Source organism: Solanum tuberosum, unplaced genomic scaffold, assembly GCF_000226075.1.
Source record: "Solanum tuberosum cultivar DM 1-3 516 R44 unplaced genomic scaffold, SolTub_3.0 scf00304, whole genome shotgun sequence".
In the NCBI taxonomy this organism is placed as follows: domain Eukaryota; kingdom Viridiplantae; phylum Streptophyta; class Magnoliopsida; order Solanales; family Solanaceae; genus Solanum; species Solanum tuberosum.
Genome location: NW_006239227.1, coordinates 506,797 through 523,183, shown reverse-complemented (window position 1 = coordinate 523,183; position 16,387 = coordinate 506,797). Strand labels below are relative to the sequence as shown.

Here is a 16,387-nt window from a genome sequence, read left to right as displayed (position 1 = left end):
TTTTTTTATCGCTGTAGCGTTATGATGTGGCAAAAAATCACTTCCTCACGCGCCTAATAGAGTGTGTTGTCAATTTCTACGCCAGGTGGACAAAAAAGGTGTACACGGCAGAGGAATAAACAAGTTCAGGGGGTAATTAAAACGGAATTTAGTTTAGGTGTACACCGTATAAAAAGCTTCAAGTTCAGGGGGGTAATGAGTACTTTTGCCATTATTTTATTATACTTGAAAATAATAATTATGTTATGTTAATATAGTTGTTATCTTTATTTCCATATATTCTAATATTGGTAGCTATATCACAATATAAATTAGCCTATTTACTCCTCCATTAATCACTCATTGTGCCGTTGGTAGCTCTTTAATGTGGCAATTGAATATTGCCATAATGTTATTCATATGAGATGATAAATTTGTTTCCATTATATATACTATTATCTAATCTTATGTGGGGAGTGATTGAGAGTAAGAGAAATTTCTTCCTTCTCTTTTCATATTCTATTGTGTTGAGTTTTTTTTTAAAGAATCTTTGTTAGTTTTTTGCTCCTAGTTTTGTACTAAAAGAGCTTATTGAATTTTGGGGAATATATCCATACCGGGTGAAATATCCTTAAGGACAATGTCATTCGACACGCCTCAAGCTATGAGAATTTCCTATAAGATTTATTGGTGAAGTACAAGTTTTGGTGAATTCAATACAAGTGTTCGTGATGAAGGTATTTTTCCTTAAGATTTACAACAATACTCAATCCAACGGAAGACATCACTATTTATAGGTGAGAAATTCTTCCTTACAATGGATAGAAAAATAATGGGTAGTAAATTGGGTAAATGAATATCCTAAAAGTTACATAAGTTACAAGGTATAATGAAGTAGAATAATAGGTGGAATTAGTGGTAGATCATGACAATTGTGGTTACAAGAGTTACACCAAAATAATGACCACATTCTTGTCAACTTATACCCACTAACATATGCATTTAAAATTTTAATTTTAATATTAAAATGCATATACACCAATCGACTTTAACTTTCTTGAGTGTCATAGCTCAATGATCAAGATGGATTAGTTCTACGGAATGATCATGAATTTGAATCCCTTGCAATTTTAATATTATAATAAGCTTCTAGTTGAGATTGAACCCTAGTCGCCTAGTTGCGCGGATAGATGTTTTGTCTTGTATCAGTAGTACTTGCAATTTCAATACTATATATAAGCTTCTAGCTGGGATCGCCCTAGTGGTCTAGTCGTGCGGATGGATGCCTTGGCTTGTACAAGCAGCACCAAGTCCCTTCTATGCTTTTTTATGGAGATACTGATAATTATATTTAGTTTCTGTTCCTCAAATAGATATACATATATATACATAGTTTTTTTCAAATTTAACGAATATACATGTGCCCCATCTATATATGGATCCATCTCTACATATTGAGCTCGTGTTGATACAGACCATCACTATCTAGTTATGCTAACAAAATTAGAGCAAACTGTATACCCCTTCATAGTGGCTGGTGAGGTCAATATATCTCTTATTCTAGAACGTTGTTGAATTTCCATTAAATCCAAGCAAGCTTCATAATTTTCAAGGTGAAACTTTAAAAAGAAGAATAAAAACAAAATTAGCAAAAACAAAATAAAACAAAAGATTGTCATGTAACTTGGAAAGAGTCTAATAAGAACAACCTCAAAAGTTTTTTTTTTTTTTTTGGATTGAAGTCCACCAACTAATGTATAAGATATTTTCAATTTTTTACCCCAACAGAAAGAAGATATTTTCAATTTTTTACCCCAACAGAAACAAAAGAAAAAAGAAGAAGATATTTTCAATTTTACCTTCTTCCACTTGTATTAAAAATTACCAATTACCAAACAATCATCCCTAATCAACATTTAACTACCTTAACTTTATTGGATTATGACTCAGCCTAGTCGTAGACATGACATCATTTTAAAAAAAAAAATATATCATATTCCCACTATTTCAAAGAAGTGAATTGTTGAGTCGTTTTTTTAGTTCAAAATAAGTAAATTGTTCAAAGTTCAAGAAAGTTTTTGGATTTTTTTTTCATTTTGGCCCCTCATATATGTCTTTTAGGTGATATAAACAAGAGAGTTAATTGCTCATATTTATGATTTTACTTTAAAATATCTATATTTTCAAGAATAGTTTGAAAATACTAAAAGGGCAAAAGTGAAAAAAGTGTTTATTTTATGTCCTAATTTCTTTTCTTAATGGGTGTGCATTATCTTAATAATTTACTTATTTTGAAACGAAAAAATACTAAATTAAATAGTCGGCCAATTGACCGTGTAAGTTGCATGATTCATATCATCACCAAACGGAAATAGTCTCTTAAGTATTATTGATTATTTGTAGCGAATTATTATGTTGATAAATTTCAACGATTTTTCTTTTTTTTAATGGACTATCGATTTTTAGATTTTAGTAATAATTAAATCGATAATTTGATAAATTAAAATAATAATAAAATTATATTTTTATCTCTAATTATATATTGGTGCTTATTATCACTAAAAAAAATGGTTCAAGTGATATTTCTCTGCAATCTCTTTTGTATTTGAGATTGTTGCTTAACTGAAAATCTAAAGAAAATCATAGTATAATTAGGTTCAAGATATAGACTTGAAATTAATTTTCTCCTCTTACATTATAATATTTGAGCTTGAATTTATAAGTTGAGACCATAGCTAGATTATATTCTTTACTCTTTAGTATGAGTATATCGATAACGCATATTTCATTAATTTATTTATTAATTTTTTGTGTTTACAAATTAATAAATCGAATCAATATATAAAAAAGCGGACCAGACCGGACTGATCAATTTTAATTTGTGTTTTGGGTGAATATAAAAGCTGGTTAAATAAGTTTTTTTTTTTTTTTTTTTTTTAATTTAGTGTTTGATTGTTTTCAAACCAAAGCAACACAAGGACCTAAGTTAGACAATCCCAATTCCCAACTCATACGTTTTAGCTTAAAACCTTTTTATGTTCGGCTAACTATTCCCTCTGTCCAAAAATAGCTGTCCACTATATCATTTTGGGATATCCAACAATACTTGTCTACTTTATGAAATCAATGGATAATTTTACATAGTTCCTAATTTACCCTTATAATTAATTATAGTCATTTCTTTATTACAGTTTTCTAAACATTATATTTATTATATTTAAAAGGTGATATAGTAAATTACGCTTTTGTTTATAGTTTCTAAAGACATGTGCAAAGTCAATAGTGGACAGGTATTGTTGGACAGATGGAGTATTTAATTAAACACTACTTCCTCCATTTCATATTAATTGAATTTTTGAGGCATTTTCCATTTTTCAAATTAACTTAATTGTTCAGTTTTCAAGGCTACTTTTAGAGTGTTTTTCCAATTTTACCCTTCATTTGGATTTTCAATGTGATGACTTCAATAAAGTTGACAATACTCCCTCTGTCCCTAATTACTGGTCCACTTTTGAATTGACACACATATTAAGAAAAACAATTAATGACATAGTGAGTTTACCATTTTACCCCTATTAATTATGAAGTGGATGAAAAGTTCTACATTTTTCAAAGTAATTAGTCATTTAATTAAGGGTATAATAGGTAAAAAAAAATTGTCCTTTCTTGATTTGTCAAAATTGACAAGTAATTAGGGACAACTATAAAAGGAAAAGTGGACAAGTAATTAGGGACAGAGGGAGTAATTAATAAGGTAAAAATGGAAAACTATGTTCAATTTATGTCTTAATCTACTTTTCTTAAACGGTGTGAAACACCTCAAAATTTAATTAATATAAAATGGAGGGAGTATGAATTTTTAGATTTACAATTTCCGTAATAATGGAGTTAATAACATAATTATTAATGTGCCTAATTAAGAGGTATAAGGACCTATTCAATCTACATAAAGTATATATATTTAGAGATATGAAAACTTTTAAAACTTCTAACAATTATATTATAGTAAAGAAAGGTCACATGTATAAATCATGAGTACAACCCTCCACCATAACTTAAATAATAATTCGTTTATAACAGTTTCCCTCCGAATCGTTTTATTTTACTTAGTTTTTATATTAAAAATAAAATTTCTTATTAGAGGTCTATGTTAGCAATTTTTTAAAATCATTTTCTTTCAATATTATTTTTATTAATAAATTTAATTTAGTAAATAATTTCCTGATAAATACTTTTTTAAAAGGGAGTATTAAAATAGTCAAGTAAAATAAAACAAAACGAGCAAATCTCTTTCTTCAATTAATGTTATAGTTAATATTTTCTTTGTTTACTTTTACTTGTCCTTTTAAATGTTCCTTTTAAGTAATAATGATTTATATGAGTTATTAAAATATTCATATTAATTAATGTTTTAGTATTTAATCTTTAAAAAATAGTGTATACTAAGAGTAAACGTGAAGAAAAATCAATTATTTTTTTATATATAAAAGTAAAAATATACTTTTAAAATAATAGACAAGTAAAAATTAAGAGGAGAATATTGTGCATAATAAATACTAATTGGAAGGAAAATAACATACATTTGCATAATTGAATATTTGAATTTCTGTCATATTGGCACGTGAATTCTTGGACATATATGTCCCCACAAGCTACAACAAGGCAACTACAAGCAACAATATTTATATTTAATTAGAATTTAGAAGCTATTTGGTATATACAAATATCCGTCAAATTAGGATAATGTTTCGTTAATTTATGTAAATAGATGATTGTGGGAGGAGAGTAAAGATCAATTCACCACCCTCCTTTTTTAATAAGAGGTTTTAAATTTGAGCGCTATCTTGGAATAGGATCTAATTTGACATGAATTTAGATTAGTCAAACTCCAATACAGATATCTAACACTGAGTGAAAAATAAATAAAAAATCATATAAAATACAATCAAAAATATTTTTTTGATCAATTACTAATTGCAATTCAAAGAAAATTGATTAGTAGTCAAGTAAAATTGATGCTCATCAAAAGTATAGTTTGAGTTTTTTGTTTTAAAGTAAATCGATATTAGAAGTTCAATCAAATAAATTATAATATTTACATTTTAAAATCTGTGCTGCCCCAAATATAAGTCTTTTTATCAAACTAAATTAATTTATTTTAAAATATTTGACATTCAAAAACAATAAGTAGCATTTAGTATAATTAGTTACTCTATTTTTAAAAACTAATTACCCTTATTGCTTTGATTAGTGAATTACAAGATTAATACCAAACCCCTAGTCCAAAAATCCACTTATTTGGGAGCTTATTTACAAGCGCAATATCAAAATTGAAAGAAGAAAAAAAAGAATGTGAAATTTCTCGATTTCGAGATACATTTATACTTCACAAGTTACTAGAATGTGGTACTAAATTTTAACCACGTTGTTGAATATTCCATCCGTCTAATAATAGTTGTCCACTATACTATTTTGGGATGTTCGATAATATTTGTCCACTTAATGAAATCAATGGATAATTTTATACTTAGTTCCTAATTTACCCTTATCATTAATTATAGTTATTTCCCAATTACATTTTTCAAGACATTATATTTATTATATTCAAAGTGTGATATAGTAAAATTACCATTCTATTTATAGTTTCTTAAGAAGTGTGCAAAGCAATAGTGGACAAGTATTGTTGGACAGGGGGAGTATAATTTTGTAACAGTAGACATCGAAATTTTGATGGGACTTGAAGTAGGAGACATTTGTAGACATCAAAATTTTGTTGGACTCTACACGATGTGTCCAATTTCAGTTGGAACTCTACAAGACGTATTCAATTTCAGTTAAGATTATGGGAGACTACTCAATCATAAACTCCAGTTCATGTCTATATAAAGATTATTATATATTCTCTTAAAGAGGCATCTCAAATATTCCATAAATTCTTGGATATTCACAAAGAGATCACGAAGACATCAAATATTGTCTTTCTCAAATAAATCTTGAATAACCCATAAATTCTTAGTTTTTCTCAAATAAATCTTGAATATCCCATAAATTCTTAGGTATTCAGAAAGAGATCATAAAGACATCGAATATTGTATTTTGTCTTTCTCAAAAAGCAATCTCGAATATCCCATAAGCTCTTGGATATTTATCAAAATCAATATCTATCGAATATCCCATAACTCGTGGGTATTCACAAAGAGATCATGAAAAGGCCAGAATTCTAATAAGAAGTTAGAGAGAGTTTGTGGATCAAATACTGTAAATTTCTTTACAAGCTACAAGTTCATGAATTCAAGCACTTAAACATTCAAGTTCAAGAACTCAAGATCAAGACCACCAAATTCAAGAACAAGCTCAAAAGCCCTAAATTCAAGTTTAAGTTCATCAAGATTATTATATTCAAGATCAAGCTCGAAGACCCTTGAATTCAAGTACAAGTCAAGATCAAGTTTATTAAGATTATATTCAAGATCAAGCTTGAAGGCCCTTAAATCCAAGTACAAGTCAAGAACAAGTTCAAGATTTAACAGGTTAAGATCTCTTGAATTTATATTCGAAAAGACGAACCAGAAGATTCATAGAGATTGTAACACTCATATTTTGAAATCAAACACTACGATTGTAGTGATATTTTATTCAAAATATGAGTGTTTACAATCTCGATGAATCCTTTGGTTCATTTTTTCAAATATAAATCAAGGGCTCTTGAGCTTGTTCTTGAATCTTCAACTTGTTCTTGACTTGTATTTGGATTCAAGGACCTCCGAGGTTAATCTTGAATATAATCTTCATGAACTTGATCTTGACTTGTACTTGAATTCAAGGGCCCTCTAGCTTGATCTTGAATATATTCTTGATGAACTTAAATTTTGATCTTGACTTGTACTTACTTAAGTTCAAGGGCTTTTGAGCTTGTTCTTGAATCTGGTGGTCTTGATCTTGAGTCGTTCTTGAACTTGAATTTTTGAGTGTTTGAATTCTTGAATTTGTAGCTTGTAGAGAAATCCGCGGCATTTTATCTTGAATATAATCTTGATGAACTTGAATTTGATCTTGAGTTGTACTTAAATTCAAGGGCTTTTGAGCTTGTTCTTGAATCTGGTGCTCTTTATCTTGAGTCGTTCTTCAACTTGAATGTTTGAGTGCTTGAATTCTTGAACTTGATAGTTAATATCCAAAGAGTTATGAGATATTCAAGATATTGATCTTTATGAATACCCAAGAGCTAATGGGATATTCGAGATGCCTTTGAGAAAGACAATATTAGCTATCTTCATGATCTCTTTGTGAATATCCAAAAATTTATGGGATATTCGAGATACCATTTCAAGTGAATATAATAGTCTCTATATAAACATGAACTAAGGTTTAGGATTGATGAGTAGTCTCCGAAAGTCTTAACTAAAATTGAACACGTCTGATAGACTCTCACAAAATTTCAATGTCTATAGTAACTTTTTGTACAAAGGAAGGATATAATTTAAACGGAAAAAGTTATACAAATATCCTTTAACGTATTAGAAATGATCTAAAAGTTATTCCCCTTCTATCTATTGGATCAAATTCGCCCTTCCTTTCATCTATTGAGTAAAAAATGTACTTAACTTATTAGAAATCATGATTCAAATTAACCTCTTCCTCTATTATATTGAACTACGTAAGAATATTTTACATAGCGTAATATTTTATACTGGAACGTATATTTTTGAAAATATCCCTCCTAGTAAATATTGAATCAAATAATTGAGGTTCACATCCTTCTCACTGTTAAAAAAAAAAAAAAAAAATTGATAGTGTTTATATCATGCCCAAATAGTGCCAAAAACATGTCACGAGACGTTACAAGACAAATTTCATCTCATCTACTCAGCCAGAAAGGCTTCAGTTTCTATACACATATATTTTTGTTTTGTCACCAACCATTTTTCCCTATAAATCAGAGCCTTTCTATTAAATTAAATTTAAAAAAACTTTGTCTTATAATTCAGTGCTTTTTTTTCTCTTTCTTTGTGCTTAGTTCAAATGGCTTCTTCTTTTCAGTCATTGAAATTATCTCTACACTTTCTTGTATTTTGCATCATAGCAATTTTCACCAATTTAATTAATTCTCCAATTTCAATTCATGCACTTAATGTTGGTGTTGAAACTAATGCTGGCCTCTCCTTGGTAAACTTTTCTTTCTATATCTCTCTCATCTCATGCTTTTCTATAATCATGTTCGGAGGCGGAGTTAGGTAGGGTAAACGGATAGTATATTGTTTATACATACGAATATTATGATGTTGAACCTTTATCAATTTTTTCGTGTGTTTTACTTCTTCGTATTTTGAATCTTTTTTAGTGCAAATTCTGATTCCACCACTGATATTCATGATATTTCAAATTCAGTAATTCGACTAATTCAGATTTGTGTCATGTATTTGCTCATTAGAGTAGAGAAGCTTCGTATTTTTCCATTCTTTAGTGTAGTACTTCAACTGTAAAATAATACTTAGGAAACTTAATTACGCGCTTCTCCATAGCGGCTGCTTCCAAGCCCACCTCCTGGTTGTCATCGCCCGATCACTTCTTTTTCCACTAAGTAATTTTCTTAGGGACCTTAGCGTACGATCTGGATTGTTTCCCTCTCGCCTTTGGATCTTAGCACCTAAGATTTGTATGTACAAACGATCTAGGCATGTATTTGGAGTTTCCCTAGGATTGGTAAGGCAAAATGAAGCCACCCTAATCCATTGAGTGGATCTACAATAACCACGATTTGTGTCAGCGATGGTAGAAAATTCTTACAAAGCAAATGAATTTCTTTTGTCCATATATAGCCTAGATATCCTTTTAAGAAGGGAATGCATAGTGTTTTTCTCTATTGTATAATCCTAACCGTCAACTAATGTGGAAAATTCTCGTTCTTCTAACACCAATAATGATTATTTTTATACATTGTAGGCTAAGATTTAGGACCGGAGGAGTACAAACTAATGGGCTAATTAGTACCCCTATAGGTAAGGTAGGGATGGACCCAATTTAATAGATATTTTTAAAACAGGGTTCGAACTTAAAAATTCTGGTTGAAAGTAAAGGAATATTGTTATCTATCCCATTATATCAATTTCATCTTAATTATTCACAAACCTTACCCTAATCAACTTTTTTTTCTTTTTCTATTTTAATTCAAAAAAATTTATTAGGAAAAAGAATGCAGTAGAACATGTGAATCAAAGTTTTGTGCAGGTACACTCTTTTTCCATATTTAAAACTACTTCTACTTTTAATTATATAAATTATATATATTTAATAAAAATTTTAAAATGATTTTGTTGCAGTTCCTCCATTCCTAAGATATGGCAAGTATTGTGGAATTATGTATAGTGGATGTCCAGGGGAACAACCATGTGATGGACTTGATGCTTGTTGTATGAAACATGATCTATGTATACAACACAAAGACAGTAAGTTATTTACTTTACGAGTTCTAAATTTTATAATGACGGTAAAAATACAAAAGAATTATTCACATTTCCCTTATATATATATATATATATATATGGATTTCAATTTTAATGATATGGCGTTAAGGGTTGATATATAGGGAGTGTTCGGCATGCATGATGGAAAATGTTTTCTAGAGAAAAATATCTTTTAAGAAAATAAGTGAGTTTTTTATTTATTTTATATTCATAATTAAATTAAAAGATATTTGTATAGAATGTGACACAAATATCAAGCGAGGTGGGGCTGGAGGCGTGGGGCGGTGGGGTTGAGAGTTGTAGGGGAAAGGGTGAAGATGAGGTGTTGAAGATACGATAAAAACATAATTTATGTGGGATATTACCTGTGAAATTTATTTTCCTACATCCTAATTTTTTATTAAAAATATATATTTTCAAAATATTTAACTATTTAAACATTTTTAAAAAATAGAAAATATTTTCCTTTCTACCGAACACACTCATAGTCCCTAATTCACACTTTTCATGAGTAACACTCTAAAAATTTGTAGTCATGACATTATAAATGATTTATATATATTTATATTATTAATAATTATATATTTTTTATCACTTTTATATTTATTAATAAAATATATTTTATTAAATAAATTGCATTTATTTTTAATTGACTTAATTATGTAAACATCTTCTTACAACCCCCAATAAATAAAAGTTAAATTCTACTTTATTTTTTCGTAGATGTCTAGATATATTCCAAAACTTCACTTGTCCAATTCGTAAAAATACTCCCTCTACCTCAATTTATGTGGCATTTTTCATTTTTTGAGAGTCAAACAATTTAAGTTTGATCGAGAATTTGCATATGAAATCTTCAAGTTTTTTAAAATAAAATTTATAGATTTGTAAACTATGTAAAAGTACTATAAATCACAATAATTGACAATTTAAAGTATTTAAAAGATATATGAAAGTTTTACGGTAAAAAATAAACTTGTTTGAATCTCAAAATCCGAAAAGTGTCACGTAAATTGGGACAGAGGAGTAATAAATTAATGAGTGACAAGTAACAAAGAAGGTTTTACTGAGGAAGTTGCTTTGCAAGACACCTAACTAGAGAAAATAATATATTTGAATTATGGGAGATAGTTGTAGTCAATAATGCATGTGTTGACGCATCAAAGTTGGTGTTTATCATACTCAAATTATGGAGAAGCTTTGATTGGCCAAAATTCGGCTGACAAAATTTCATAGCTAAATAGTAAAAATTTCATGCTAATCTTATTTATTTATAAATTAGTGATGAATTATATAAAAATTTAATTAGCTAAGAATTATTTAACGATGAATTAACTAGGAATTATCGATATATTTTAGAGGTAATTGTATGTTTTTTTAGAAGTGGATATTATTTAGATGCTATGTTACTTTAATTATTATAACTTGTTTCATTTCCACAAGTAGGGTTTTAAAATAATTTTTAGTGATAGTTTGTTGGCATAAACGAATCTTACTTTAATTATTTTTTGGCTCCAACTATGCAAATATATATAATTAAAAAAAAGGTGTTTACATTAAGATACAAAATGTGTATGCTGATAATGTATATTTATTGTACTTAATATACAAAACAAATACATTTGTCGATTATTATTTTTTAGGATGGTCCAGAAAGATATAATTACCCCAAAAAAAAGTCTCTCTTTGCCCATTTTTAATTGTCATGTATGTTTTTCGAAAGTTAATTTGGCTAATTTTTAAAGTTAAATTAGATAACATTAATTTGATATTTTAAGCAAAAAATTAGATATTAAAAAACTATAAGAAAAATATTATAACTTGCAATTTTTTTGCATGTCAATATGATAAAAAAATACATCGTAAAATGTAAGTCAAAGTTTTTATAGGAAACTATGACAATTAATAGTGAACGGACGGAGTACTTTTTTGTCCCAATTTATATGATTCACTTTCTTTTTTAGTTAGTCTTAAAAAGAATGACACATTTTTATATTTAGTAACCATTTAACTTTAAAATCCCAACTTTACCTTTAATGAAATAATTTATAGCTACATAAACATCTTTCTTTCTTAAACTCTGTGTCAAGTCAAACTACATGACATAAATTTAAACAGAGACTATATATATGTGTGTGTGTATGTATATACTAGCGAGTATTTATTCATTACGAATTCATTGATTCTAAATCCTGAATTCATTGTTCTTAGCTATTTTTGTTATTTTTTATTTGACAGATAATTATCTTAATTTGGAGTGCAATGAGAACTTCTTGAGTTGTGTAGCTAAGTTCACAAAATCAGGATCTCCAACATTCAAAGAAAATACATGTTCAATTACTACTGTTGTTAGAGTTATCACTGATGTTATTGATGCTGCTGTTGCTGCTGGGAAAATTTTCAAGAAACCATAGTATTTTTAAAACCATTTTTAATTTTTCTAACTTTTTTTTTTTTTTTTACATTTGAAGAAAATTGTTGTTATCATTGTGCTTGTAATTTCTATGGGGACCAAATTAAATGTCTAAATGTATCTTATATAATGCTTCATTTGTCTTAGAAATTTGGTTTCAATTGCTTGTTAAACAACTCTAAGAGGGGCATACTAAAAACAAATCACCATTTTCCTTTTAAAATATGCTCAGTGGCTATTTCGACTTATATTTTAATTGAATTCGTTGTGAAGGAAATAGTAATTATTTTATATGAAAAAATAATGAAGCTTTCAGCTATATTAATGAGATTCTATTTCAATGAAAGAATCATCTTTTATAACACAAATTTTCACTAATTCCTGATGAGAAAATCTTTATTTCTATTTTCTAGTAATGTTGATAGGTAAGATATATGCAAGATATAGGGTGGATTGTTTGGTAATTTTAAAGTTCAATCAGATTGAGTTATAAGATGTAAACCTAAAATAGTCAACCACATACATTTGCTTTTCTTTTACAACTTTGACAAAGCAAATACAAAATTAAATTTTAATTAAGTACAATGTCGAATATAAGACATTATATTTTACTTCAGCCTATAACATAATGTAGAAATTATAATAATGGGCCAAACTGCCAACCCCTACCTGCTACACGATCTTAGCCCACTTTTGCATTAAGAATTTGTCATAAATTAGTAACTATGACCAAACAATCATCATGCATAAGAAAAGATGATATAAAAGAGTTTATCTTGTCTCTTATGAATGGTAAAGATATGACATATGGATCTAACTCAATCTAAAAAGTTAGCTTGTGAGGGAAGGATTGTCGAATTTTATGAGGTTGAGTTAGATCCTAGTATCATATCTTTACATGGTATTAGAGCTAGGTCTATCCTCGTTTGTGCTTTCAGTCCACGCTTCAGTTGTGTCTGAGCGTGAAGGAGGTGTTAATTAGAGTGGATTAAATATCCGCATTGGTTGGAGAATGGATTGACAGTTTGCTTTTATGGACTTGGGTAATCCCCCCTTCATGGGCTAGCTTTTGGAGTTGAGTTAAGATCAAATGTCATATCTCTCATGGTATCAGAGCCAGATTCATCCTCGTTTGGGCTCCTGGTCCATGCTTCAATTGGATCTGGCCCCTGAGTGTGAAAAGGGTGTTAGAGTGGATTAAAATCTCACATTGATTTAGGAATAGACGGACAGTTTGCTTATAGGAACTTCTACAATCTTTCCCTCTAGAGCTATAACGTGTGAGACTTCTGGTTTAAAGTGAAAGAATGTTATCCATCCCACTATACCATTATTTCATGGACTTCGACAATCTTTTCCTCTTTAGCTATAACTTTCGAGGTTGAGTTAGGTCCAAATCCCAACTGAAAAATGAATAGCTTAGCAATCAGGAACATCCTTTTTCAACATCTGCTCTATATCAATGTGATCATTAAGCTGCAAAAAGTGTAGTTGGTCTAGAAATATAAGGAACTTAACAAAGATGACTCCTAAACTATTTATTTGGTGTACAAACTGTGAATACTCACTCACATCTAAATCTAGTGCAAGTAAAATGTGCTTTAATTGTATAAACTTTGAGTGTTAAGTATATCAATCAACTTAGATTTTGACCAAGAAAAGCCACTGCCAATAGTTACAGTAAATTTGAGCTCAATTACAAATTAGGAATAAATGAAGTGAAAGTACAAAGAGAATAAGTACATACATAGAAAATAAACCTGTTTGAGCTATAGAACAATTACCTTGCAACATCATTTATAGTCTAAGTAGATGCATTATTATTATTCTTCAAAAAAAGCTATTATATTCGGATGATAGTATTCTCAAAATTGAGCCAACATATGAAAGGATAACTTTTAAAAAGCTCGTCGTGCACAAACTGGAAACGAAGCTATAATCCTTGACTGACGATGTGATCTAAGCACTCTTCAACTCATGCTCTTTTTGAAACCAAACATTCACCAAAAAAGAGTCAAAGATGATCTGAAGTAAATGATATTTCGTGTTAGCAAACTGGAAATGCAAACTCAAAAAAGTTGAAGAAATCAAGAATAACCTGGTTCAAATGTGCCGCTATGCATGGAAGAACCAATAAACCAGATTCACCAAGAGCGCCACCAAGCTGTTCTACTACTGCTACCATTACAGGCAGAGTTTTCTTGTAATAATAAAACGAAGGAAATCAGGACACTTTGATGATGTCATGAAAAAGGTATAAAAAAAAAAGAAAAATATGGAATTGTGGGTTTCTCTAGTCTCTGCATCAAGCTTTCTAGACTGATGCACTTTGAAATAGCAAGTTATGAGCAGAAAGATAAGATGTGGTTTACCTGGCTTGCAACAAGTAAAACAGCACTAATATTTTGCTTCTTTGAAAAAGATGATTCACTACCCCCTGAAATAGTGGAGAGTAATGATATTGCCAGAGCATTGAAAGCAAAGAGGCTGAGATGTAGAAGCCTGCAAGAAAATCTAATCAGTCAGTGATTCTCCGAAACTGAAGCAAGCAATCTGCTTATACCCTGGGTCAATTAGGGATAGACATGCATTCCGTCTATTTTTGTTGACTAAGGTGATTAGGTAAAGTCAGCGCATGAAAATGCCACCAAATATTGTGATCGATGGAGGTGAAAGAATAAAAGCATACGGCTTACTTAATAATAGTAATATTTCCACATCAACTAATTGTATTAGCACAAATGCCAACAAAGCTAGAGAGAGATCACTGCTGTGAGAAATATTGGAAAAGAATATTATTGAATTGTTGTTTTTAATTAGTTACATTGAGATCCTATTTATAGACACTACATTGGAATCCTTTTCCAACTAGGATTCCTATTCTTATTCCTATTCCTATTCCTATTCTAAGTAGGAAATACTTATTTCTATTCTAACACTCCCCCTCAAGCTGGTGCATACAAATCATATGTACCTAGCTTGTTACAGATGTAATTAATACGAGGACATGTGAGGGACTTGGTGAAGATATCTGCAAGCTGATCATTTGACTTCACAAATTTCATAACAATATCTCCCGAGAGTGTCTTTTCTTTGACAAAGTGACAGTCAATCTCAATGTGCTTAGTCCTTTCATGAAACACTGGATTTGATGCGATATGAAGAGCCGCTTGATTATCACACACAAGTTCCATCTGATCAATTTTGCCAAATTTTAGTTCTCCCAGCAACTGTTTGATCCAAACTAGCTCACAAGTTGCTGTCGCCATTGCTCGATATTCTGATTCTGCACTAGATCGAGCAACCTCATTCTGTTTCTTACTCTTCCACGACACCAAATTACCTCCTACTAAAACACAATATCCGGATGTCGAACGTCTGTCAGAGGGTGATCCTGCCCAATCAGCGTCTGTATATCCAATGATATGCTCATGGCCTTGATCCTCAAAGAGTAGTCCTTTACCGGGAACTGACTTTATATATCGTAGAATACGAACAGCTGCTTCCCAATGACTATCACAAGGGGAAGTCATAAACTGACTTACAACACTCACAGGAAAAGAGATGTCAGGTCTAGTCACTGTGAGATAATTCAACTTTCCAACAAGCCGTCTATACCTTTCAGGATTACTAAGTGGCTCCCCTGTCCTGGAAGGAGCTTAACATTCGGATCCATAGGAGTGTCAATAGGTCTTTAGTTTGGAAGTGCTTAAAGAGATGTTGCTTCAAAATCGGTGATACCATCTTGATCATTACCGGTGATAACAATATCATCAACGTAAACAACCAAATAGATACATCGACTTGGTGCAGAATGCCGATAAAACACAGAGTGATCAGCTCCACTACGAGTCATGCCAAACTCCTGAACTACTGTGGTGAACTTCCCAAACTAAGCTCGAGGAGACTGTTTCAGACCATAGAGTGACCTACGCAATCGACATACAAGGCTACTAGACTCCCCCTGAGCAACAAAACCAGGTGGTTGCTCCATATAGACTTCTTCCTCAAGATCACCATGCAGAAAAGCATTCTTAATGTCCAACTGATGAAGAGGCCAATGACGAACGGCAGCCATAGATAGAAAAAGACGAACAAATGCTATTTTAGCCACAGGAGCGAAAGTGTCACTATAATCTAGCCCAAATATCTGAGTATACCCTTTGGCAACAAGGCGAGCCTTAAGTCGATCAACCTGACCGTCTGGACCAATTTTGACTGCATAAACCCAACGACAACCAACAGTAGATTTACCTGCAGGAAGGGAGACAAGCTCCCAAGTACCACTCTTATGTAAAGCAGACATCTCATCAACCATAGCCTGCCTCCATCCAGAATGAGAAAGTGCTTCACCTGTAGTCTTAGGAATGGAAATAGAGGACAAAGACGACACAAATGCATAATGGGGTGATGATAGACGATGATAACTCAAGAAGGTATAATGAGGGTTAGTATTTCGAGTGGATCGTATACCTTTTTGAAGTGCAAGCGGTTGGCTAGGAGGAGGCAAGTCCGCAGTAAGAGCAGGGTC

General features: G+C 30.6%; 2 protein-coding genes across 2 annotated transcripts in view; one reads left to right on the top strand and one right to left on the bottom strand.

Annotated features, from left to right (window-relative positions):
* The first annotated feature begins 7,938 nt into the window (after nucleotides 1–7,938).
* Nucleotides 7,939–12,017, top strand: LOC102583349 (phospholipase A2-alpha). Its single transcript, XM_006359667.2, has 4 exons — nucleotides 7,939–8,145; nucleotides 9,165–9,207; nucleotides 9,300–9,425; nucleotides 11,682–12,017. The coding sequence occupies exons 1-4, from the start codon at nucleotides 8,002–8,004 to the stop codon at nucleotides 11,855–11,857; spliced, it is 489 nt and encodes a 162-aa protein (XP_006359729.1). The 5' UTR covers nucleotides 7,939–8,001; the 3' UTR covers nucleotides 11,858–12,017.
* A 1,564-nt stretch (nucleotides 12,018–13,581) lies between these two features.
* The window catches only part of LOC102583020 (probable sodium/metabolite cotransporter BASS4, chloroplastic), a 48,665-nt gene continuing 45,859 nt past the window's right edge, over nucleotides 13,582–16,387 (bottom strand). Inside the window, exons 12-14 of the mRNA XM_006359666.2 lie at nucleotides 14,229–14,358; nucleotides 13,955–14,056; nucleotides 13,582–13,881 (exon numbers count right to left, since the gene is read on the bottom strand). Of these exons, the coding sequence (XP_006359728.1) occupies nucleotides 13,816–13,881; nucleotides 13,955–14,056; nucleotides 14,229–14,358 (298 nt within the window). The 3' untranslated portion in view covers nucleotides 13,582–13,815. The remainder of the gene's footprint in view (nucleotides 13,882–13,954; nucleotides 14,057–14,228; nucleotides 14,359–16,387) is intronic.

Coding starts and splice junctions, on each gene's coding strand:
- LOC102583349 (XM_006359667.2), top strand. CDS start 8,002: ATGGCTTCTTCTTTTCAGTCATTGAAATTATCTCTACACTTTCTTGTA. Junction 8,146..9,164: donor CTAATGCTGGCCTCTCCTTG/GTAAACTTTTCT, acceptor AAAATTTATTAG/GAAAAAGAATGCAGTAGAAC. Junction 9,208..9,299: donor TGAATCAAAGTTTTGTGCAG/GTACACTCTTTT, acceptor ATTTTGTTGCAG/TTCCTCCATTCCTAAGATAT.